General features: G+C 48.8%; 2 protein-coding genes across 4 annotated transcripts in view; one reads left to right on the forward strand and one right to left on the reverse strand.

Moving 5' to 3' along the window:
* LOC134673842 (uncharacterized) overlaps positions 1-270 on the forward strand; it is a 43,899-nt gene extending 43,629 nt beyond the window's left edge. For all 3 annotated transcript variants that reach the window (XM_063531880.1, XM_063531878.1, XM_063531879.1), the window contains one exon: positions 24-270. In XM_063531880.1, coding sequence (XP_063387950.1) covers positions 24-163 — 140 coding nt within the window. In that variant the 3' untranslated portion in view covers positions 164-270. The remainder of the gene's footprint in view (positions 1-23) is intronic.
* A 43-nt stretch (positions 271-313) lies between these two features.
* The window catches only part of LOC134673847 (uncharacterized), a 78,793-nt gene continuing 56,356 nt past the window's right edge, over positions 314-22,750 (reverse strand). The window contains exons 5-8 of the mRNA XM_063531885.1: positions 4,708-4,854; positions 3,438-3,716; positions 1,597-3,201; positions 314-396 (exon numbers count right to left, since the gene is read on the reverse strand). Coding sequence (XP_063387955.1) covers positions 353-396; positions 1,597-3,201; positions 3,438-3,716; positions 4,708-4,854 — 2,075 coding nt within the window. The 3' untranslated portion in view covers positions 314-352. The remainder of the gene's footprint in view (positions 397-1,596; positions 3,202-3,437; positions 3,717-4,707; positions 4,855-22,750) is intronic.

Raw genomic sequence — 22,750 nt, forward strand, 5'->3', positions numbered from 1 at the left:
AGAAATTTACTTTTTGTTTTCAGCATCGAAACCAGTCATGAGAAGTCGCATATCAGTTAACAAACGCAAAAGTGTAGAAGATCCATCGAATAAGCAATGGGCCTCAGAAGACCTGTTTCTCAAAACTCTGGAATCCGCTTGGGCAAATGTACAAACCGCTTAACATATTTTGAAATAAATGAATGTATTGTAGAAAAGGAACACGTTTTAGTTAAGTTAATTTATATTTTTGTACATTTTTAGATGAAATTGACGAAATAAAAAACATACTCATAATATTTTACTTTATTTTTCTTCCGATTGATTGATTGATTTGGCCATAATATCTCAGTCGTGGGAGGGATTAACCAATTCAGTGGTGGGTGTGTTGGGTTCTAACGCCTTTTTTGGGGTTTCCTGAAAGGAAATTTGAAGTATGTGTTAAAATAGTGTCTATGAATATTTGGGAAGTTAATAAGTAAACCAATTCTTGCACATATTTATGATCCCCAAACCTAGTACCGGAGTCGCAAAACTTCTCATTCTAACTTGCGAAGTCACCAGAGTGAACGAGATAGTAATATGACCAGTTGGCACTTTGGCTTGCTGATGCAGTGGATTTTTTTATAGCTTTACAAAAGTATTTTTACGAGCGACTGATTTAAAATTAAAAGCAACTGTTGTGGGCGCCTATATTAGCTGATAGCCTTCATTTAGCCCAGTATTTTTCAGTCTGTGGGTCGGCGATAGTCTGCTCTGGGGCTGTGGTCATCTAGAGACGCTAGATCAAAAAATTTTAAAGGTACCTTTTTGAGGGGGGTGTTGTTGGAAGAAAGTTTTATCAACTTCCTTCTGCCTTTTTCGGGTCGTGGAAGGACGATGAGTTGTCCGTACTTTTAGATGGGGAAGCGAGGTCCCCGTAGAATGCCGTTTTATAGGTACGGCACTGCCATGGTGTTTAGCAGGTGGCAGAGTATAATATTTACGATGTTGTGGGTGCGTTGCAGTCTGATGGATGACTGGATCTGCAAAGCAGGATCCTTTTGTAAGGGGACGAGTTTAAGTATTTTTGCGAGCGAGAAAAAGTATCGAGAAATGAACCGTCTCGAACGGTTCGCAAGATAGCTTGTGGTTGCCTTTGAGACTTAGAGGATATAACCAACGGAGACGCCATGTCTAAAATTTTCGGTACAAAATAGTCTGCCGTTTTTTGCGGGGGAGGGGCACATCAAATGTATAGATACGTCATGTCAGATAAACGTCAGTCAGATATGGTTGACATGTGGTTGACCATTGGCCGCCTATTTTCGACAGAGGGGAACGCCTGTTAATGGCGGCTCCATTGTTAATTACTCCGAGCTTTGAGAGAATAGATTTTTAAATACTTGATCATACTCCGTATATATTAGGTCCTACTGAACGACTTTAGCTAAAGGTAACCTCGAAGTTACAATAAATGCATTGCCAATAGAAAACTTCGAGTAATATATCAACATTGTACGAAACCCCCGAACATTTTTTTTCAATTTCAGGGTTACAATAAAAAAGTAATTTAGAATGTGGTGTTGAAAAATAATGTGAATATTATTACAAATTTTCAATGTTTTTATTACGTACCTTTGTTTACCACCTGCATTTGTTTATCTAACTGAGCGTTTAAGGCCTTATTTGCTTTAATACCTCTTAAATACTTAGGTATAATGTGATTCAATCGTTTTGTGTTCTGTTTTATTGATCTCTTATTTCTGGCACGATATACCTCAAAATTATGTTGCCATTTTTTCATGACTTCTAAGAATTTCTGCTTATTGACTTCTTCAACTCTTTTCTTTACTTTGTCATTTACTATATATGACTTAGGCTTTAATTTACCATGAACATATTTTCGCAGATTCTTTTTTGAATTCGAAAATGCGTCTTTGATGCTATGCCATAGGGATCCTGTTTGCTCATCTCTTCTCTTAGGAGTCAATGCCTCTGTTACGATTTTATTAATAGCAAAAAATTTAATACGTTGTTCAATGCTGGCTAAATACTTCGAAATGTCCGCAATTAAATTCTTGCCAACGTACTCTTCAATAAAGCTCATTCGTCGACTTAATCCGAATTGGATAGAAACTAAAGCATCGTTTATTTTGTCTATTCCTTGCGAAAGGGATAAATGCAATAATTTCATGTGATATAGTTGATCCGCTGGATTGGGTGTATGCATTTCAGCTGACTTGTTTTGCCATTCTTCTACAAGGGATGTTAATAATTTTGTTAAATTAAAATTTTGATCTCTTATTGATGGATGAGTATCGGCAAATTTTTTTACGTATAGCTTATTGATAATCCTCTTCAAAATGTCCTTAATTTTAGATGATAGAGGACTTAAAGCATTTGTGGATAGCCTGTCGTTATCTATCATTACCAGCATTCTTGTAAGCGCTCGCTTTATAAGGTTTATTTGGTAAACATTACTGGTATTTGGCTGAAAAACTCTTCGTTGAGGTTTTGGTTCCAAAGCATCCATTATGTGTGTTGCTGAAATATCTATCGATGGTGTAGTATTTGTTATAAATCTCTTATCTATATTGCTATAATTTCTTGCATATTCAGTTTGTCGATAATCTCTTAAGTTTTTCATATAATACGATGTTAACGCAAATAATAACGGCTTAATATTTAAGACACGTCCTGCAATAGAGTTTACTCCTAGCTTTTTAAGTTTTATAATTGCGTGAATATCTCTTAATGTATCTTTCACATCCCTTTTCAAATTACTAATATAGAAATTTAGCATATCAACTCTCCAGTTTTCACGTTTTTTAGTATTCTTGTTAGAATTTTGCTTGTGTGTGATATCAGTACTGTTTGAATTAGTTTGATATTTCTTGAGTAATATTAGGAGACTCTTTCTCACGTAATTTAAATGATTTATCTCTTTTCGTTCATTACCAATTAATACGGTTACAACATCTATAATATGTTGTATTTCCTTTTCTGAATATGTTACGTTTATATTCCTGATATCAAAACTTGGTGTCGCGTTACTTGCTTTTGTTTTTTGATTTTCTATTGTTTTTGTTTGATTTCCTATTGAAGTCTCATTTACTTCTCTTACGTTTCTTTTTAGTGCTACAGCGACAGAATTAATATCATATCGTTGTTTGTCGGGGTCAATATCATCAGTCTCGGTTAAAATAGCATTAATACTATTCGGTTGATCATTTGAAGGTTCTAGAATGAAAACAAAGCTAATTAGTATAAAAATGGACACTACATGAAAAGCGTAATATTACATCCATTCATCCATTTTTATTACATCTCTGCTTAGGCCCACGGTTGACTGGTAGATAATGCCTTTACGCATTCAGTCCGCCATTTGTAATTTAATTTTGTATTTCGTGCAATGCAGTTTAAATAAATAAATAATAAAGGTCAACAAAACAATTTCAAATATTTTGTTTCCTTACCTTTCACATCAGACTTTTCTTTAATATATTTTCTTAGATCTTTAAACAATTTTATATTTCGATGAGTGTTATCTACTGGTGATTTATCATCCTTGCCTTCTTCAATATTTCTAAGCATTTTAAAAAACTGATCATTGTTTTCGTGTCTTTTGGCATAATTCATATCGTTTTCCGAATACTTTATAAAGTCATCCAGATTATCATTACTTAGTATGTCATCAAACACCAGGTTATTACTGTCATCATTGGTAAGATTTTTGGTTGACGCTGTAGCTGTTACTGAAAAAAATGGATATTAGAATAAGTATTTTCTTAGTCACGTTATCCCGGCATTTTGCCACGGCTCATGCCGCCTGGAGTTCGCTTGACAACTAATTCATGATTTGACGTAGGCACTAGTTTTTACGAAAGCGACTGCCATCTGACCTTCCAACCCAGAGGGGAAACTAGGCCTAATTGGGATTAGTCCGGTTTCGTCACGATTATTTCCTTCACCGATAAGCAACTGGTAAATATCAAATGATATTTAAATAAGTATCCAATGTTTTAAAAATACCTGGCCCCAATTTCACATCGGTGACAGGTGCGACGAATTGTAAAATCACTTTTGCTAACGTCACAGGCATCCATGGGCTACGATTACCACTTACCATCGGGCGGGCCGTATTCCTGTTTGCCACCATCATTGTATTATTTTAAAAAACTTTATTATATCGGAAAAAAACAGATATTTCTCCTGCGAAGTTTCTGATAATTGTCAAAGATTTAGAAGAATTGTAAGTAATTCTTGACAGGTAATGAGTTATATGTCGGAATTTCGTGACAATTGTAGTGTTTCTTGTGACAATTGTCATAAACTTAGCAAGAGAAATATCTGTTTTTTCCGATATCATAAAGTTTTTTTTTAATAATACAATGATGGTGGCAAACAGGAATACGGCCCGCCCGATGGTAAGCGGTAACCGTAGCCCATGGATGCCTGTGACGTCAGCAACAGTGATTTTACAACTCTTCGCACCTGTCACGTTGGTGAAACAGGGGCCTCTGGATGTATGTATCATTGTAATACCTAATTGTAATTGTAAAGTGTCATTCTATGGAAATTGCTAACTATGTAAACAAAATTCTCTAGTAAATTCATCATTTTTGACAGTTCCAATATGGCGGTTTGTTTACATAGTTAGCAAGTTCCATAAAATGACACTATAATTGTAGGTATTACATGTATGTATTGTATCTAGTGAATTATAATATAAAAAACAGTTTTTACCAATAGCTGTAGACCTAGGAGTGATACGATTGATGACTTTAACATCTTTAGTTTTGGAGACCTTTCCCATCCAATCTATGAGGTCTTCAAATACGCTATGTGTCGATGACTCTTCTAAGACATTATAAGATCTTTTGTATCTTGATGCTAAAAATTTAGGATTATACATTATTATAAAATATATATGATGAAATAAATAAATATTATAGGACATTTTACACAAATTGACTAAGCCCCACGGTAAGGTCAAGAAGGCTTCTGTTGTGGGTACTCAGACAACGAGGATTTCGAGGAAAAATAATTGAAAAAAAAAGATTGAAAAATTGTAGACATGGTCGTATAAAATACCACTAGGGGTGTCGATTTTCATTATTTTTTAGGGTTCCGTACCCAAAGGGTAAAACGGGACCCTATTACTAAGACTTCGCTGTCCGTCCGTCCGTCCGTCCGTCCGTCTGTGTAGCTAGACAGTTGAAATTTTCACAGATGATGTATTTCTGTTGCCGCTATAACAACAAACTAGATTTTGCCCTGTGCGCGGGGCCCGAGGGCCCCGCGGTACGCGTGTTGTTTGCTGTTGGTGCTGTTGTTGATGTGTTGTTGTTGGTAATGTTGTTGTTGCTGTAGTTGTAGTTTGTTTTCCAAAGGGAAAATTAAATGAATTTCTACTTTTGCTAAGACGAAAAGATCCGCGTGCGAGCACTTCATTCCCGCAGCTCGGCCTTCGGCCTCGCGTGCTTGGGAAATCGAAAGGGACGCTCCGGGCCTTCGGCCCTACGCGGAGCTCGGCCTTCGGCCTTCGCTGGGTTTCGAAGCTCAGCGTCGGGCCTTCGGCCCGCCGCTTCGCTTATTAAAACACTTGGAGGGTTGGTTTTGCTTTGGGGCGTAAGCGGGAAGTTGGAGCTTAAACACGACCCAATAGTAAAAGTGTCTTGACAAGCTCACGTCGGGCCTACGGCCTTCGGCCTTCGGCCCGCCGTTTCGCTTGTCTAAGACACTTTTCCTATTGGGTCGTGTTTAAGCTCCAACTTCCCCCTCTCGTGTGACGCTTCGGGCCTTCGGCCCTACGCGGAGCTCGGCCTTCGGCCTTCGCGAGCCTCGACGCTCCGCCGTCGGGCCTTCGGCCCGCCGGCTTCGCTTATCAAGACAGTTGACTTTGTAGAACGCTTGCAGGAACTGCATTCACGCAGCTCGGCCTTCGGCCTCGCGTTTTGGGAGTCGGGGTGGAGGCTCCGGGCCTTCGGCCCTCCGCCGGGGTCGGCCTTCGGCCTCCTGGCCTGTAGCTCGCCCTTCGGGCTCGCTTAACACACTTTTTGTATAGGATTTTGCTTTGTTCGTCATTCCCGAAGCTCGGCCTTCGGCCTCGCCCAAAATTACTGAATGTGGGGCACGCTTGGACATTCGGGGTGAAGCTCCGGGCCTGACGGCCCTCCGCCGGGTCGGCCTTCGGCCTCCCAGCCTGAAGCTCGCCCTTCGGGCTCGCTTAACCTACTTGGAAATTTGAATTTGGCCCATGTCCGCCGCCATTTTGGATTTTTCCAAAAATTTTTTTCCACATGGTAATCTTGGGCCCCCAAGCTCACCGCATACCAAATCTCAGCGCGCTCGGACCAACTTGAAAAAATTAAAAAAAAAAAGTCGGCCATTTTGAAAATTTTTAAATGCAGTTTGTTTTGTCTCGGGGCCCTCTATGACATTTGGTCGAGCACCCCCCACCCATCTCGCACCGTTTAAAAGTTGCCATACAAAATTAAAATGCCCATTATTTCCGCCATCTTGGATTTTTTCCAAAAATTTTTTTATTCGTAGGTATCTAGAGGCCTCTATCTCTCGCCATGCCAAATCTCAGCGCGCTCGGACCAACTTGAAAAAATTAAAAAAAAAAAGTCGGCCATTTTGAATTTTTTTTAATGCAGTTTGTTTTGCCTCGAGGCCCTCTATGACATTTGGTCGAGCACCCCCCACCTATCTCGCACCGTTTAAAAGTTGCCATACAAAACAAAAGTGGCCAGTTTTCCAACAATTAGAGCATTTTTCCAAAAATTTTTTTTTCGTAGGAATCTACGGGACTCCGAGATTCCGTGACCAAAATTTCAGCGCGCTAGGACAAACTTGAAAAAATTAAAAAAAAAAAATCGGCCATTTTGAAAAAAAAAATGGTGGCTTCAAAAACTGCCAGGGTCCCTCTATGACATTTGGTCGAGCACCCCCCACCTACCTCCCACCGTTTGGCCGGGCCGTCGTACATTTTTCTGACCGGAAGCGGTAGACCAAAAGTCGGATTTTTCTGGAGGTCACCAGACCGCCCTCTATACGACCGTACCAAACTCGAATACCCCACGAACCTCCTTCCGGGAGAACAATCATGTCAATCAATCAGTCGGGTTGCGGCTTTATATAATATAGACTAGTTTTGTGCGTTGTGCGCGGGGCCCGAGGGCCCCGCGGTCTTGTTGGTGCTGTTGTTTGTGTTGTTGGTATTGTTGTTGTTGTTGGTGCTGTTGTTTTTGGTAATGTTGTTTGTGCTGTAGTTTTGTTTTCCAAAGCGAAAAAGAAATGAAGTTGTACTTTTGCTTGAAAGAAAAGGTCCGCATGCAAGCACTTTATTCCCGCAGCTCGGCCTTCGGCCTCGCGTGCTTGGGAAATCGTAAGGGACGCTCCGGGCCTTCGGCCCTACGCGGAGCTCGGCCTTCGGCCTTCGCTGGGTTTCGAAGCTCAGCGTCGGGCCTTCGGCCCGCCGCTTCGCTTATTAAAACACTTGGGGGGTTGGTTTTGCTTCGGGGCGTAAGCGGGAAGTTGGAGCTTAAACACGACCCAATAGTAAAAGTGTCTTGACAAGCTCACATCGGGCCTACGGCCTTCGGCCTTCGGCCCGCCGTTTCGCTTGTCTAAGACACTTTTCCTATTGGGTCGTGTTTAAGCTCCAACTTCCCCCTCTCGTGTGACGCTTCGGGCCTTCGGCCCTACGCGGAGCTCGGCCTTCGGCCTTCGCGAGCCTCGACGCTTCGCCGTCGGGCCTTCGGCCCGCTGGCTCCGCTTATCGAGACAGTTGACTTGGTAGAACTCTTGGAGGCACCGCATTCACGCAGCTCGGCCTTCGGCCTCGCGTGTTTGAGAGCTCGTGAGGGACGCTCCGGGCCTTCGGCCCTACGCGGAGCTCGGCCTTCGGCCTTCGCGAGCCTCGACGCTCCGCCGTCGGGCCTTCGGCCCGCCGGCTCCGCTTATCAAGATAGTTGTCTTTGTAGAACGCTTGGAGGCACCGCATTCACGCAGCTCGGCCTTCGGCCTCGCGTGTTTGAGAGCTCGTGAGGGACGCTCCGGGCCTTCGGCCCTACGCGGAGCTCGGCCTTCGGCCTTCGCGAGCCTCGACGCTCCGCCGTCGGGCCTTCGGCCCGCCGGCTCCGCTTATCGAGACAGTTGACTTGGTAGAACTCTTGGAGGCACCGCATTCACGCAGCTCGGCCTTCGGCCTCGCGTGTTTGAGAGCTCGTGAGGGACGCTCCGGGCCTTCGGCCCTACGCGGAGCTCGGCCTTCGGCCTTCGCGAGCCTCGACGCTCCGCCGTCGGCCCTTCGGCCCGCCGGCTCCGCTTATCGAGACAGTTGACTTTGTAGAACGCTTGGAGGCACCGCATTCACGCAGCTCGGCCTTCGGCCTCGCGTTTCGGGAGTCGGGGTGGAGGCTCCGGGCCCGCCGTTTCGCTTGTCTAAGACACTTTTCCTATTGGGTAGTGTTTAAGCTCCAACTTCCCCCTCTCGTGTGACGCTTCGGGCCTTCGGCCCTACGCGGAGCTCGGCCTTCGGCCTTCGCTAGCCTCGACGCTTCGCCGTCGGGCCTTCGGCCCGCCGGCTCCGCTTATCAAGACAGTTGACTTTGTAGAACGCTTGGAGGCACCGCATTCACGCAGCTCGGCCTTCGGCCTCGCATGCTTGGGAAATCGTAAGGTTCGCATGCGAGCACTTCATTCTCGCAGCTCGGCCTTCGGCCTCGCGTGCTTGGGAAATCGTAAGGGACGCTCCGGGCCTTCGGCCCTACGCGGAGCTCGGCCTTCGGCCTTCGCTGGGTTTCGAAGCTCAGCGTCGGGCCTTCGGCCCGCCGCTTCGCTTATTAAAACACTTGGGGGGTTGGTTTTGCTTCGGGGCGTAAGCGGGAAGTTGGAGCTTAAACACGACCCAATAGTAAAAGTGTCCGCTTATCAAGACAGTTGACTTTGTAGAACGCTTGGAGGCACCGCATTCACGCAGCTCGGCCTTCGGCCTCGCATGCTTGGGAAATCGTAAGGTTCGCATGCGAGCACTTCATTCTCGCAGCTCGGCCTTCGGCCTCGCGTGCTTGGGAAATCGTAAGGGACGCTCCGGGCCTTCGGCCCTACGCGGAGCTCGGCCTTCGGCCTTCGCTGGGTTTCGAAGCTCAGCGTCGGGCCTTAGGCCCGCCGCTTCGCTTATTAAAACACTTGGGGGGTTGGTTTTGCTTCGGGGCGTAAGCGGGAAGTTGGAGCTTAAACACGACCCAATAGTAAAAGTGTCTTGACAAGCTCACGTCGGGCCTACGGCCTTCGGCCTTCGGCCCGCCGTTTCGCTTGTCTAAGACACTTTTCCTATTGGGTCGTGTTTAAGCTCCAACTTCCCCCTCTCGTGTGACGCTTCGGGCCTTCGGCCCTACGCGGAGCTCGGCCTTCGGCCTTCGCGAGCCTCGACGCTTCGCCGTCGGGCCTTCGGCCCGCCGGCTCCGCTTATCAAGACAGTTGGCTTGGTAGAACGCTTGGGACTTCATTCACGCAGCTCGGCCTTCGGCCTCGCGTGCTAGCGCATGCGTAAGGGACGCTCCGGGCCTTCGGCCCTACGCGGAGCTCGGCCTTCGGCCTTCGCGAGCCTCGACGCTCCGCTTATCGAGACAGTTGACTTTGTAGAACGCTTGGAGGCACCGCATTCACGCAGCTCGGCCTTCGGCCTCGCGTTTCGGGAGTCGGGGTGGAGGCTCCGGGCCTTCGGCCCGTCGCGGGGTCGGCCTTCGGCCTCCCGGCCTGCAGCTCGCCCTTCGGGCTCGCTCAACACAGTTTTTGTATAGGATTTTGCTTTGTTCGTCATTCCCGCGGCGAGGCCTTCGGCCTCGCCCAAAATTACTGGGTGTAGGACACGCTTGGACATTCGGGGTGAAGCTCCGGGCCTGACGGCCCGTCGCGGGGTCGGCCTGCGGCCTCCCGGCCTGAAGCTCGCCCTTCGGGCTCGCTTAAAGTACTTGGAAAATTGGTTTTGCCCGTGTCAGCCGCCATTTTGAATTTTTCCAAAAAATTTTTTTGACATGGTAATCTTGGGCCCCCAAGCTCGCCGCATGCCAAATCTCAGCGCGCTCGGACCAACTTGAAAAAAAAAAAAAAAAAAAGTCGGCCATTTTGAAATTTTTTAAATGCAGTTTTATTTCTCTCGAGGCCCTCTATGACATTTGGTCGAGCACCCCCCACCTATCACGCACCGTTTAAAAGTTGCCATACAAAATAAAAGTGGCCATTTTTTCCGCCATCTTGGATTTTTTCCAAATTTTTTTTTACCAAACGAATCCAGGGGACCCCGAGATTCCGTGACCAAAATTTCAGCGCGCTGGGACAAACTTGAAAAAGTGACAAAAAAAAAAGTCGGCCATTTTGAAAAAAAAATGGCGGCGTCAAAAACTGCCAGGGTCCCTCTATGACATTTGGTCGAGCACCCCCCCTCTACCTCTTACCGTTTGGCCGGGCCGTCAAACATTTTTCGACCCGGGAGTCGAATCCAAAAATCCATATTTTTCTGGACCTACATTTTTGACCCTCTATACGAATCACTTTTTTTTTTTAACTCAACCCTTACAGTTTCCAAATAAAACGTATACATTAGAAATCAGTGATTCTTGTAGCTATATATAATATTAACTAGATTTTGCCCTGTGCGCGGGGCCCGAGGGCCCCGCGGTACGCGTGTTGTTTGCTGTTGTTGATGTGTTGTTGTTGGTAATGTTATTGTTGCTGTTGTAATTGTGTAGTAGTTTGTTTTCCAAAGGGAAAATTAAATGAATTTCTACTTTTGCTAAGACGAAAAGATCCGCGTGAGAGCACTTCATTCCCGCAGCTCGGCCTTCGGCCTCGCGTGCTTGGGAAATCGAAAGGGACGCTCCGGGCCTTCGGCCCTACGCGGAGCTCGGCCTTCGGCCTTCGCTGGGTTTCGAAGCTCAGCGTCGGGCCTTCGGCCCGCCGCTTCGCTTATTAAAACACTTGGAGGGTTGGTTTTGCTTTGGGGCGTAAGCGGGAAGTTGGAGCTTAAACACGACCCAATAGTAAAAGTGTCTTGACAAGCTCACGTCGGGCCTACGGCCTTCGGCCTTCGGCCCGCCGTTTCGCTTGTCTAAGACACTTTTCCTATTGGGTCGTGTTTAAGCTCCAACTTCCCCCTCTCGTGTGACGCTTCGGGCCTTCGGCCCTACGCGGAGCTCGGCCTTCGGCCTTCGCGAGCCTCGACGCTCCGCCGTCGGGCCTTCGGCCCGCCGGCTTCGCTTATCAAGACAGTTGACTTTGTAGAACGCTTGCAGGAACTGCATTCACGCAGCTCGGCCTTCGGCCTCGCGTTTTGGGAGTCGGGGTGGAGGCTCCGGGCCTTCGGCCCTCCGCCGGGGTCGGCCTTCGGCCTCCCGGCCTGAAGCTCGCCCTTCGGGCTCGCTTAACACACTTTTTGTATAGGATTTTGCTTTGTTCGTCATTCCCGCAGCTCGGCCTTCGGCCTCGCCCAAAATTACTGGGGGTGGGGCACGCTTGGACATTCGGGGTCAAGCTCCGGGCCTGACGGCCCTCCGCGAGGTCGGCCTTCGGCCTCCCAGCCTGAAGCTCGCCCTTCGGGCTCGCTTAACCTACTTACAAATTTGAATTTGGCCCGTGTCCGCCGCCATTTTGGATTTTTCCAAAAATTTTTTTTCACTCGGTAATCTTGGGCCCCCAAGCTCGCCGTATACCAAATCTCAGCGCGCTCGGACCAACTTGAAAAAATTAAAAAAAAAAAGTCGGCCATTTTGAAAATTTTTAAATGCAGTTTGTTTTGTCTCGGGGCCCTCTATGACATTTGGTCGAGCACCCCCCACCCATCTCGCACCGTTTAAAAGTTTCCATACAAAATTAAAATGCCCATTATTTCCGCCATCTTGGATTTTTTCCAAAAATTTTTTTATTCGTAGGTATCTAGAGGCCTCTATCTCTCGCCATGCCAAATCTCAGCGCGCTCGGACCAACTTGAAAAAATTAAAAAAAAAAGTCGGCCATTTTGAATTTTTTTTAATGCAGTTTGTTTTGTCTCGGGGCCCTCTATGACATTTGGTCGAGCACCCCTCACCTATCTCGCACCGTTTAAAAGTTGCCATACAAAACAAAAGTGGCCAGTTTTCCAACAATTAGAGCATTTTTCCAAAAAATTTTTTTTTCGTAGGAATCTAGGGGACTCCGAGATTCCGTGACCAAAATTTCAGCGCGCTAGGACAAACTTGAAAAAATTAAAAAAAAAAAGTCGGCCATTTTGAAAAAAAAATGGCGGCGTCAAAAACTGCCAGGGTCCCTCTACGACATTTGGTCGAGCACCCCCCCACTAAGTCTAACCGTTTAGCCGGGCCGTTCAACATTTTTGTGACGAAAGACGGTAGACCAAAAGTCGGATTTTTCTGGAGGTCACCAGACCGCCCTCTATACGACCGTACCAAACTCGAATACCCCACGAATCTCCTTCTGGGAGAACAATCATGTCAATCAATCAGTCGGGTTGCGGCTTTATATAATATAGACTAGTTTTGTGCGTTGTGCGCGGGGCCCGAGGGCCCCGCGGTCTTTTTGTTGTTGTATTGTTGTTGTTTTGTTGTTGGTGCTGTTGTTTGTGCTGTTGTTTTATTGTTGTTTGTGCTGTAGTTTTGTTTTCCAAAGCGAAAAAGAAATGAAGTTGTACTTTTGCTTGAAAGAAAAGGTCCGCATGCGAGCACTTCATTCCCGCAGCTCGGCCTTCGGCCTCGCGTGCTTGGGAAATCGTAAGGGACGCTCCGGGCCTTCGGCCCTACGCGGAGCTCGGCCTTCGGCCTTCGCTGGGTTTCGAAGCTCAGCGTCGGGCCTTCGGCCCGCCGCTTCGCTTATTAAAACACTTGGAGGGTTGGTTTTGCTTCGGGGCGTAAGCGGGAAGTTGGAGCTTAAACACGACCCAATAGTAAAAGTGTCTTGACAACCTCACGTCGGGCCTACGGCCTTCGGCCTTCGGCCCGCCGTTTCGCTTGTCTAAGACACTTTTCCTATTGGGTCGTGTTTAAGCTCCAACTTCCCCCTCTCGTGTGACGCTTCGGGCCTTCGGCCCTACGCGGAGCTCGGCCTTCGGCCTTCGCGAGCCTCGACGCTCCGCCGTCGGGCCTTCGGCCCGCCGGCTTCGCTTATCAAGACAGTTGACTTTGTAGAACGCTTGCAGGAACTGCATTCACGCAGCTCGGCCTTCGGCCTCGCGTTTTGGGAGTCGGGGTGGAGGCTCCGGGCCTTCGGCCCTCCGCCGGGGTCGGCCTTCGGCCTCCTGGCCTGTAGCTCGCCCTTCGGGCTCGCTTAACACACTTTTTGTATAGGATTTTGCTTTGTTCGTCATTCCCGAAGCTCGGCCTTCGGCCTCGCCCAAAATTACTGAATGTGGGGCACGCTTGGACATTCGGGGTGAAGCTCCGGGCCTGACGGCCCTCCGCCGGGTCGGCCTTCGGCCTCCCAGCCTGAAGCTCGCCCTTCGGGCTCGCTTAACCTACTTGGAAATTTGAATTTGGCCCATGTCCGCCGCCATTTTGGATTTTTCCAAAAATTTTTTTCCACATGGTAATCTTGGGCCCCCAAGCTCACCGCATACCAAATCTCAGCGCGCTCGGACCAACTTGAAAAAATTAAAAAAAAAAAGTCGGCCATTTTGAAAAATTTTAAATGCAGTTTGTTTTGTCTCGGGGCCCTCTATGACATTTGGTCGAGCACCCCCCACCCATCTCGCACCGTTTAAAAGTTGCCATACAAAATTAAAATGCCCATTATTTCCGCCATCTTGGATTTTTTCCAAAAATTTTTTTATTCGTAGGTATCTAGAGGCCTCTATCTCTCGCCATGCCAAATCTCAGCGCGCTCGGACCAACTTGAAAAAATTAAAAAAAAAAGTCGGCCATTTTGAATTTTTTTTAATGCAGTTTGTTTTGCCTCGAGGCCCTCTATGACATTTGGTCGAGCACCCCCCACCTATCTCGCACCGTTTAAAAGTTGCCATACAAAACAAAAGTGGCCAGTTTTCCAACAATTAGAGCATTTTTCCAAAAATTATTTTTTCGTAGGAATCTACGGGACTCCGAGATTCCGTGACCAAAATTTCAGCGCGCTAGGACAAACTTGAAAAAATTAAAAAAAAAAAATCGGCCATTTTGAAAAAAAAAATGGTGGCTTCAAAAACTGCCAGGGTCCCTCTATGACATTTGGTCGAGCACCCCCCACCTACCTCCCACCGTTTGGCCGGGCCGTCGTACATTTTTCTGACCGGAAGCGGTAGACCAAAAGTCGGATTTTTCTGGAGGTCACCAGACCGCCCTCTATACGACCGTACCAAACTCGAATACCCCACGAACCTCCTTCCGGGAGAACAATCATGTCAATCAATCAGTCGGGTTGCGGCTTTATATAATATAGACTAGATTTTGCCCTGTGCGCGGGGCCCGAGGGCCCCGCGGTACGCGTGTTGTTTGCTGTTGTTGATGTGTTGTTGTTGGTAATGTTGTTGTTGCTGTTGTAATTGTGTAGTAGTTTGTTTTCCAAAGGGAAAATTAAATGAATTTCTACTTTTGCTAAGACGAAAAGATCCGCGTGAGAGCACTTCATTCCCGCAGCTCGGCCTTCGGCCTCGCGTGCTTGGGAAATCGAAAGGGACGCTCCGGGCCTTCGGCCCTACGCGGAGCTCGGCCTTCGGCCTTCGCTGGGTTTCGAAGCTCAGCGTCGGGCCTTCGGCCCGCCGCTTCGCTTATTAAAACACTTGGAGGGTTGGTTTTGCTTTGGGGCGTAAGCGGGAAGTTGGAGCTTAAACACGACCCAATAGTAAAAGTGTCTTGACAAGCTCACGTCGGGCCTACGGCCTTCGGCCTTCGGCCCGCCGTTTCGCTTGTCTAAGACACTTTTCCTATTGGGTCGTGTTTAAGCTCCAACTTCCCCCTCTCGTGTGACGCTTCGGGCCTTCGGCCCTACGCGGAGCTCGGCCTTCGGCCTTCGCGAGCCTCGACGCTCCGCCGTCGGGCCTTCGGCCCGCCGGCTTCGCTTATCAAGACAGTTGACTTTGTAGAACGCTTGCAGGAACTGCATTCACGCAGCTCGGCCTTCGGCCTCGCGTTTTGGGAGTCGGGGTGGAGGCTCCGGGCCTTCGGCCCTCCGCCGGGGTCGGCCTTCGGCCTCCCCGCCTGAAGCTCGCCCTTCGGGCTCGCTTAACACACTTTTTGTATAGGATTTTGCTTTGTTCGTCATTCCCGCAGCTCGGCCTTCGGCCTCGCCCAAAATTACTGGGGGTGGGGCACGCTTGGACATTCGGGGTGAAGCTCCGGGCCTGACGGCCCTCCGCCGGGTCGGCCTTCGGCCTCCCAGCCTGAAGCTCGCCCTTCGGGCTCGCTTAACCTACTTGGAAATTTGAATTTGGCCCGTATCCGCCGCCATTTTGGATTTTTCCAAAAAAATTTTTTCACATGGTAATCTTGGGCCCGCAAGCTTGCCGCGTGCCAAATCTCAGCGCGCTCGGACCAACTTGAAAAAATTAAAAAAAAAAAGTCAACCATTTTGAAAAATTTTAAATGCAGTTTGTTTTGTCTCGGGGCCCTCTATGACATTTGGTCGAGCACCCCCCACCCATCTCGCACCGTTTAAAAGTTTCCATACAAAATTAAAATGCTCATTATTTCCGCCATCTTGGATTTTTTCCAAAAATTTTTTTATTCGTAGGTATCTAGAGGCCTCTATCTCTCGCCATGCCAAATCTCAGCGCGCTCGGACCAACTTGAAAAAATTTAAAAAAAAAAGTCGGCCATTTTGAATTTTTTTTAAAGCAGTTTGTTTTGCCTCGAGGCCCTCTATGACATTTGGTCGAGCACCCCCCACCTATCTGGCACCGTTTAAAAGTTGCCATACAAAACAAAAGTGGCCAGTTTTTCAACAATTAGAGCATTTTTCCAAAAATTTTTTTTTCGTAGGAATCTAGGGGACTCCGAGATTCCGTGACCAAAATTTCAGCGCGCTAGGACAAACTTGAAAAAATTAAAAAAAAAAGTCGGCCATTTTGAAAAAAAAATGGCGGCGTCAAAAACTGCCAGGGTCCCTCTATGACATTTGGTCGAGCACCCCCCACCTACCTCCCACCGTTTGGCCGGGCCGTCGTACATTTTTCTGACCGGAAGCGGTAGACCAAAAGTCGGATTTTTCTGGAGGTCACCAGACCGCCCTCTATACGACCGTACCAAACTCGAATACCCCACGAACCTCCTTCTGGGAGAACAATCATGTCAATTAATCATCGGGTTGCGGCTTTATATAATATAGACTAGATTTTGCCCTGTGCGCGGGGCCCGAGGGCCCCGCGGTACGCGTGTTGTTTGCTGTTGTTGATGTGTTGTTGTTGGTAATGTTGTTGTTGCTGTTGTAATTGTGTAGTAGTTTGTTTTCCAAAGGGAAAATTAAATGAATTTCTACTTTTGCTAAGACGAAAAGATCCGCGTGAGAGCACTTCATTCCCGCAGCTCGGCCTTCGGCCTCGCGTGCTTGGGAAATCGAAAGGGACGCTCCGGGCCTTCGGCCCTACGCGGAGCTCGGCCTTCGGCCTTCGCTGGGTTTCGAAGCTCAGCGTCGGGCCTTCGGCCCGCCGCTTCGCTTATTAAAACACTTGGAGGGTTGGTTTTGCTTTGGGGCGTAAGCGGGAAGTTGGAGCTTAAACACGACCCAATAGTAAAAGTGTCTTGACAAGCTCACGTCGGGCCTACGGCCTTCGGCCTTCGGCCCGCCGTTTCGCTTGTCTAAGACACTTTTCCTATTGGGTCGTGTTTAAGCTCCAACTTCCCCCTCTCGTGTGACGCTTCGGGCCTTCGGCCCTACGCGGAGCTCGGCCTTCGGCCTTCGCGAGCCTCGACGCTCCGCCGTCTTCGCTTATCAAGACAGTTGACTTTGTAGAACGCTTGCAGGAACTGCATTCACGCAGCTCGGCCTTCGGCCTCGCGTTTTGGGAGTCGGGGTGGAGGCTCCGGGCCTTCGGCCCTCCGCCGGGGTCGGCCTTCGGCCTCCCGGCCTGAAGCTCGCCCTTCGGGCTCGCTTAACACACTTTTTGTATAGAATTTTGCTTTGTTCGTCATTCCCGCAGCTCGGCCTTCGGCCTCGCCCAAAATTACTGGGGGTGGGGCACGCTTGGACATTCGAGTGAAGCTCCGGGCCTGACGGCCCTCCGCCGGGTCGGCCTTCGGCCTCCCAGCCTGAAGCTCGCCCTTCGGGCTCGCTTAACCTACTTGGAAATTTGAATTTGGCCCGTATCCGCCGCCATTTTGGATTTTTCCAAAAAATTTTTTTCACATGGTAATCTTGGGCCCGCAAGCTTGCCGCGTGCCAAATCTCAGCGTGCTCGGACCAACTTGAAAAAATAAAAAAAAAAAAGTCAACCATTTTGAAAAATTTTAAATGCAGTTTGTTTTGTCTCGGGGCCCTCTATGACATTTGGTCGAGCACCCCCCACCCATCTCGCACCGTTTAAAAGTTTCCATACAAAATTAAAATGCTCATTACTTCCGCCATCTTGGATTTTTTCCAAAAATTTTTTTATTCGTAGGTATCTAGAGGCCTCTATCTCTCGCCATGCCAAATCTCAGCGCGCTCGGACCAACTTGAAAAAATTAAAAAAAAAAAGTCGGCCATTTTGAATTTTTTTTAATGCAGTTTGTTTTGCCTCGAGGCCCTCTATGACATTTGGTCGAGCACCCCCCACCTATCTGGCACCGTTTAAAAGTTGCCATACAAAACAAAAGTGGCCAGTTTTCCAACAATTAGAGCATTTTTCCAAAAATTTTTTTTGTAGGAATCTAGGGGACTCCGAGATTCCGTGACCAAAATTTCAGCGCGCTAGGACAAACTTGAAAAAATTAAAAAAAAAAAGTCGGCCATTTTGAAAAAAAAAATGGTTGCTTCAAAAACTGCCAGGGTCCCTCTATGACATTTGGTCGAGCACCCCCCACCTACCTCCCACCGTTTGGCCGGGCCGTTCAACATTTTTATGACGAAAGACGGTAGACCAAAAGTCGGATTTTTCTGGAGGTCACCAGACCGCCCTCTATACGACCGTACCAAACTCGAATACCCCACGAACCTCCTTCTGGGAGAACAATCATGTCAATTAATCATCGGGTTGCGGCTTTATATAATATAGACTAGATTTTGCCCTGTGCGCGGGGCCCGAGGGCCCCGCGGTACGCGTGTTGTTTGCTGTTGTTGATGTGTTGTTGTTGGTAATGTTGTTGTTGCTGTTGTAATTGTGTAGTAGTTTGTTTTCCAAAGGGAAAATTAAATGAATTTCTACTTTTGCTAAGACGAAAAGATCCGCGTGAGAGCACTTCATTCCCGCAGCTCGGCCTTCGGCCTCGCGTGCTTGGGAAATCGAAAGGGACGCTCCGGGCCTTCGGCCCTACGCGGAGCTCGGCCTTCGGCCTTCGCTGGGTTTCGAAGCTCAGCGTCGGGCCTTCGGCCCGCCGCTTCGCTTATTAAAACACTTGGAGGGTTGGTTTTGCTTTGGGGCGTAAGCGGGAAGTTGGAGCTTAAACACGACCCAATAGTAAAAGTGTCTTGACAAGCTCACGTCGGGCCTACGGCCTTCGGCCTTCGGCCCGCCGTTTCGCTTGTCTAAGACACTTTTCCTATTGGGTCGTGTTTAAGCTCCAACTTCCCCCTCTCGTGTGACGCTTCGGGCCTTCGGCCCTACGCGGAGCTCGGCCTTCGGCCTTCGCGAGCCTCGACGCTCCGCCGTCGGGCCTTCGGCCCGCCGGCTTCGCTTATCAAGACAGTTGACTTTGTAGAACGCTTGCAGGAACTGCATTCACGCAGCTCGGCCTTCGGCCTCGCGTTTTGGGAGTCGGGGTGGAGGCTCCGGGCCTTCGGCCCTCCGCCGGGGTCGGCCTTCGGCCTCCCGGCCTGAAGCTCGCCCTTCGGGCTCGCTTAACACACTTTTTGTATAGGATTTTGCTTTGTTCGTCATTCCCGCAGCTCGGCCTTCGGCCTCGCCCAAAATTACTGGGGGTGGGGCACGCTTGGACATTCGGGGTCAAGCTCCGGGCCTGACGGCCCTCCGCGAGGTCGGCCTTCGGCCTCCCAGCCTGAAGCTCGCCCTTCGGGCTCGCTTAACCTACTAAGAAATTTGAATTTGGCCCGTATCCGCCGCCATTTTGGATTTTTCCAAAAAAATTTTTTCACATGGTAATCTTGGGCCCGCAAGCTTGCCGCGTGCCAAATCTCAGCGCGCTCAGACCAACTTGAAAAAATTAAAAAAAAAAGTCAACCATTTTGAAAATTTTTAAATGCAGTTTGTTTTGTCTCGGGGCCCTCTATGACATTTGGTCGAGCACCCCCGACCCATCTCGCACCGTTTAAAAGTTTCCATACAAAATTAAAATGCTCATTATTTCCGCCATCTTGGATTTTTTCCAAAAATTTTTTTATTCGTAGGTATCTAAAGGCCTCTATCTCTCGCCATGCCAAATCTCAGCGCGCTCGGACCAACTTGAAAAAATTAAAAAAAAAAAGTCGGCCATTTTGAATTTTTTTTAATGCAGTTTGTTTTGCCTCGAGGCCCTCTATGACATTTGGTCGAGCACCCCCCACCTATCTCGCACCGTTTAAAAGTTGCCATACAAAACAAAAGTGGCCAGTTTTCCAACAATTAGAGCATTTTTCCAAAAATTTTTTTTTCGTAGGAATCTAGGAGCCTATGAGATTCTGTGACCAAAATTTCAGCGCGCTAGGACAAACTTGAAAAAATTTAAAAAAAAAAGTCGGCCATTTTGAAAAAAAAATGGTGGCTTCAAAAACTGCCAGGGTCCCTCTATGACATTTGGTCGAGCACCCCCCACCTACCTCCCACCGTTTGGCCGGGCCGTCGTACATTTTTCTGACCGGAAGCGGTAGACCAAAAGTCGGATTTTTCTGGAGGTCACCAGACCGCCCTCTATACGACCGTACCAAACTCGAATACCCCACGAACCTCCTTCCGGGAGAACAATCATGTCAATCAATCAGTCGGGTTGCGGCTTTATATAATATAGACTAGTTTTGTGCGTTGTGCGCGGGGCCCGAGGGCCCCGCGGTCTTCTTTTTTGTTGTTGGTGCTGTTGTTTGTGCTGTTGGTATTGTTGTTGTTGTTGGTGCTGTTGTTTTTGGTAATGTTGTTTGTGCTGTAGTTTTGTTTTCCAAAGAGAAAAAGTAATGAAGTTGTACTTTTGCCTGAAAGAAAAGGTCCGCATGCGAGCACTTCATTCCCGCAGCTCGGCCTTCGGCCTCGCGTGCTTGGGAAATCGTAAGGGACGCTCCGGGCCTTCGGCCCTACGCGGAGCTCGGCCTTCGGCCTTCGGCCCGCCGTTTCGCTTGTCTAAGACACTTTTTCTATTGGGTCGTGTTTAAGCTCCAACTTCCCCCTCTCGTGTGACGCTTCGGGCCTTCGGCCCTACGCGGAGCTCGGCCTTCGGCCTTCGCGAGCCTCGACGCTTCGCCGTCGGGCCTTCGGCCCGCCGGCTCCGCTTATCAAGACAGTTGACTTTGTAGAACGCTTGGGACTTCATTCACGCAGCTCGGCCTTCGGCCTCGCGTGCTAGCGCATGCGTAAGGGACGCTCCGGGCCTTCGGCCCTACGCGGAGCTCGGCCTTCGGCCTTCGCGAGCCTCGACGCTCCGCCGTCGGGCCTTCGGCCCGCCGGCTCCGCGTATCAAGACAGTTGACTTTGTAGAACGCTTGGAGGCACCGCATTCACGCAGCTCGGCCTTCGGCCTCGCGTTTTGGGAATCGGGGTGGAGGCTCCGGGCCTGACGGCCCGTCGCGGGGTCGGCCTTCGGCCTCCCGGCCCGAAGCTCGCCCTTCGGGCTCGCTTAACACAGTTTTTGTATAGGATTTTGCTTTGTTCGTCATTCCCGCGGCGAGGCCTTCGGCCTCGCCCAAAATTACTGGGGGTAGGACACGCTTGGACATTCCGGGTGAAGCTCCGGGCCTGACGGCCCGTCGCGGGGTCGGCCTGCGGCCTCCCGGCCTGAAGCTCGCCCTTCGGGCTCGCTTAAAGTACTTGAAAAATTGGTTTTGCCCGTGTCAGCCGCCATTTTGATTTTTTCCAAAAATTTTTTTTCACTTGGTAATCTTGGGCCCCCAAGCTCGCCGCATGCCAAATCTCAGCGCGCTCGGACCAACTTGAAAAAAAAAAAAAAAAAAAGTCGGCCATTTTGAAAATTTTTAAATGCAGTTTTATTTCTCTCGAGGCCCTCTATGACATTTGGTCGAGCACCCCCCACCTATCACGCACCGTTTAAAAGTTGCCATACAAAATAAAAGTGGCCATTTTTTCCGCCATCTTGGATTTTTTCAAAATTTTTTTTTACCAAACGAATTCAGGGGACCCCGAGATTCCGTGACCAAAATTTCAGCGCGCTGGGACAAACTTGAAAAAACGTCAAAAAAAAAAGTCGGCCATTTTGAAAAAAAAATGGCGGCGTCAAAAACTGCCAGGGTCCCTCTATGACATTTGGTCGAGCACCCCCCACCTAAGTCTTACCGTTTCGGCGTGCTCTTATGCAGAATCGTGGTCTTCCACTCGTCCAGAATATCCATATTTTTCTGGACCTACATTTTCGGCCCTCTATACGAATCACTTTTTTTTTTTAACCTAACCCTTACAGTTTCCAAATAAAACATCTATATTAGAAATCAGTGGTTTTGTAGCTATATATATTATTAACTAGTTTTGTGCGTTGTGCGCGGGGCCCGAGGGCCCCGCGGTCTTGTTGGTGCTGTTGTTTGTGTTGTTGTTTTGTTGTTGTTGTTGTTGGTGCTGTTGTTGGTGTTGTTGTTTGTGCTGTAGTTTTGTTTTCCAAAGAGAAAAAGAAGTGAAGTTGTACTTTTGCTTGAAAGAAAAGGTCCGCATGCAAGCACTTCATTCCCGCAGCTCGGCCTTCGGCCTCGCGTGCTTGGGAAATCGTAAGGGACGCTCCGGGCCTTCGGCCCTACGCGGAGCTCGGCCTTCGGCCTTCGCTGGGCTTCGAAGCTCAGCGTCGGGCCTTCGGCCCGCCGCTTCGCTTATTAAAACACTTGGAGGGTTGGTTTTGCTTTGGGGCGTAAGCGGGAAGTTGGAGCTTAAACACGACCCAATAGTAAAAGTGTCTTGACAAGCTCACGTCGGGCCTACGGCCTTCGGCCTTCGGCCCGCCGTTTCGCTTGTCTAAGACACTTTTCCTATTGGGTCGTGTTTAAGCTCCAACTTCCCCCTCTCGTGTGACGCTTCGGGCCTTCGGCCCTACGCGGAGCTCGGCCTTCGGCCTTCGCGAGCCTCGACGCTTCGCCGTCGGGCCTTCGGCCCGCCGGCTCCGCTTATCAAGACAGTTGCTTTTGAAGAACGCTTGGAGGCACCGCATTCACGCAGCTCGGCCTTCGGCCTCGCATGCTTGGGAAATCGTAAGGTCCGCATGCGAGCACTTCATTCCCGCAGCTCGGCCTTCGGCCTCGCGTGCTTGGGAAATCGTAAGGGACGCTCCGGGCCTTCGGCCCTACGCGGAGCTCGGCCTTCGGCCTTCGCTGGGTTTCGAAGCTCAGCGTCGGGCCTTCGGCCCGCCGCTTCGCTTATTAAAACACTTGGGGGGTTGGTTTTGCTTCGGGGCGCAAGCGGGAAGTTGGAGCTTAAACACGACCCAATAGTAAAAGTGTCTTGACAACCTCACGTCGGGCCTACGGCCTTCGGCCTTCGGCCCGCCGTTTCGCTTGTCTAAGACACTTTTCCTATTGGGTCGTGTTTAAG

Source organism: Cydia fagiglandana, chromosome 19, assembly GCF_963556715.1.
Source record: "Cydia fagiglandana chromosome 19, ilCydFagi1.1, whole genome shotgun sequence".
Taxonomy (NCBI): domain Eukaryota; kingdom Metazoa; phylum Arthropoda; class Insecta; order Lepidoptera; family Tortricidae; genus Cydia; species Cydia fagiglandana.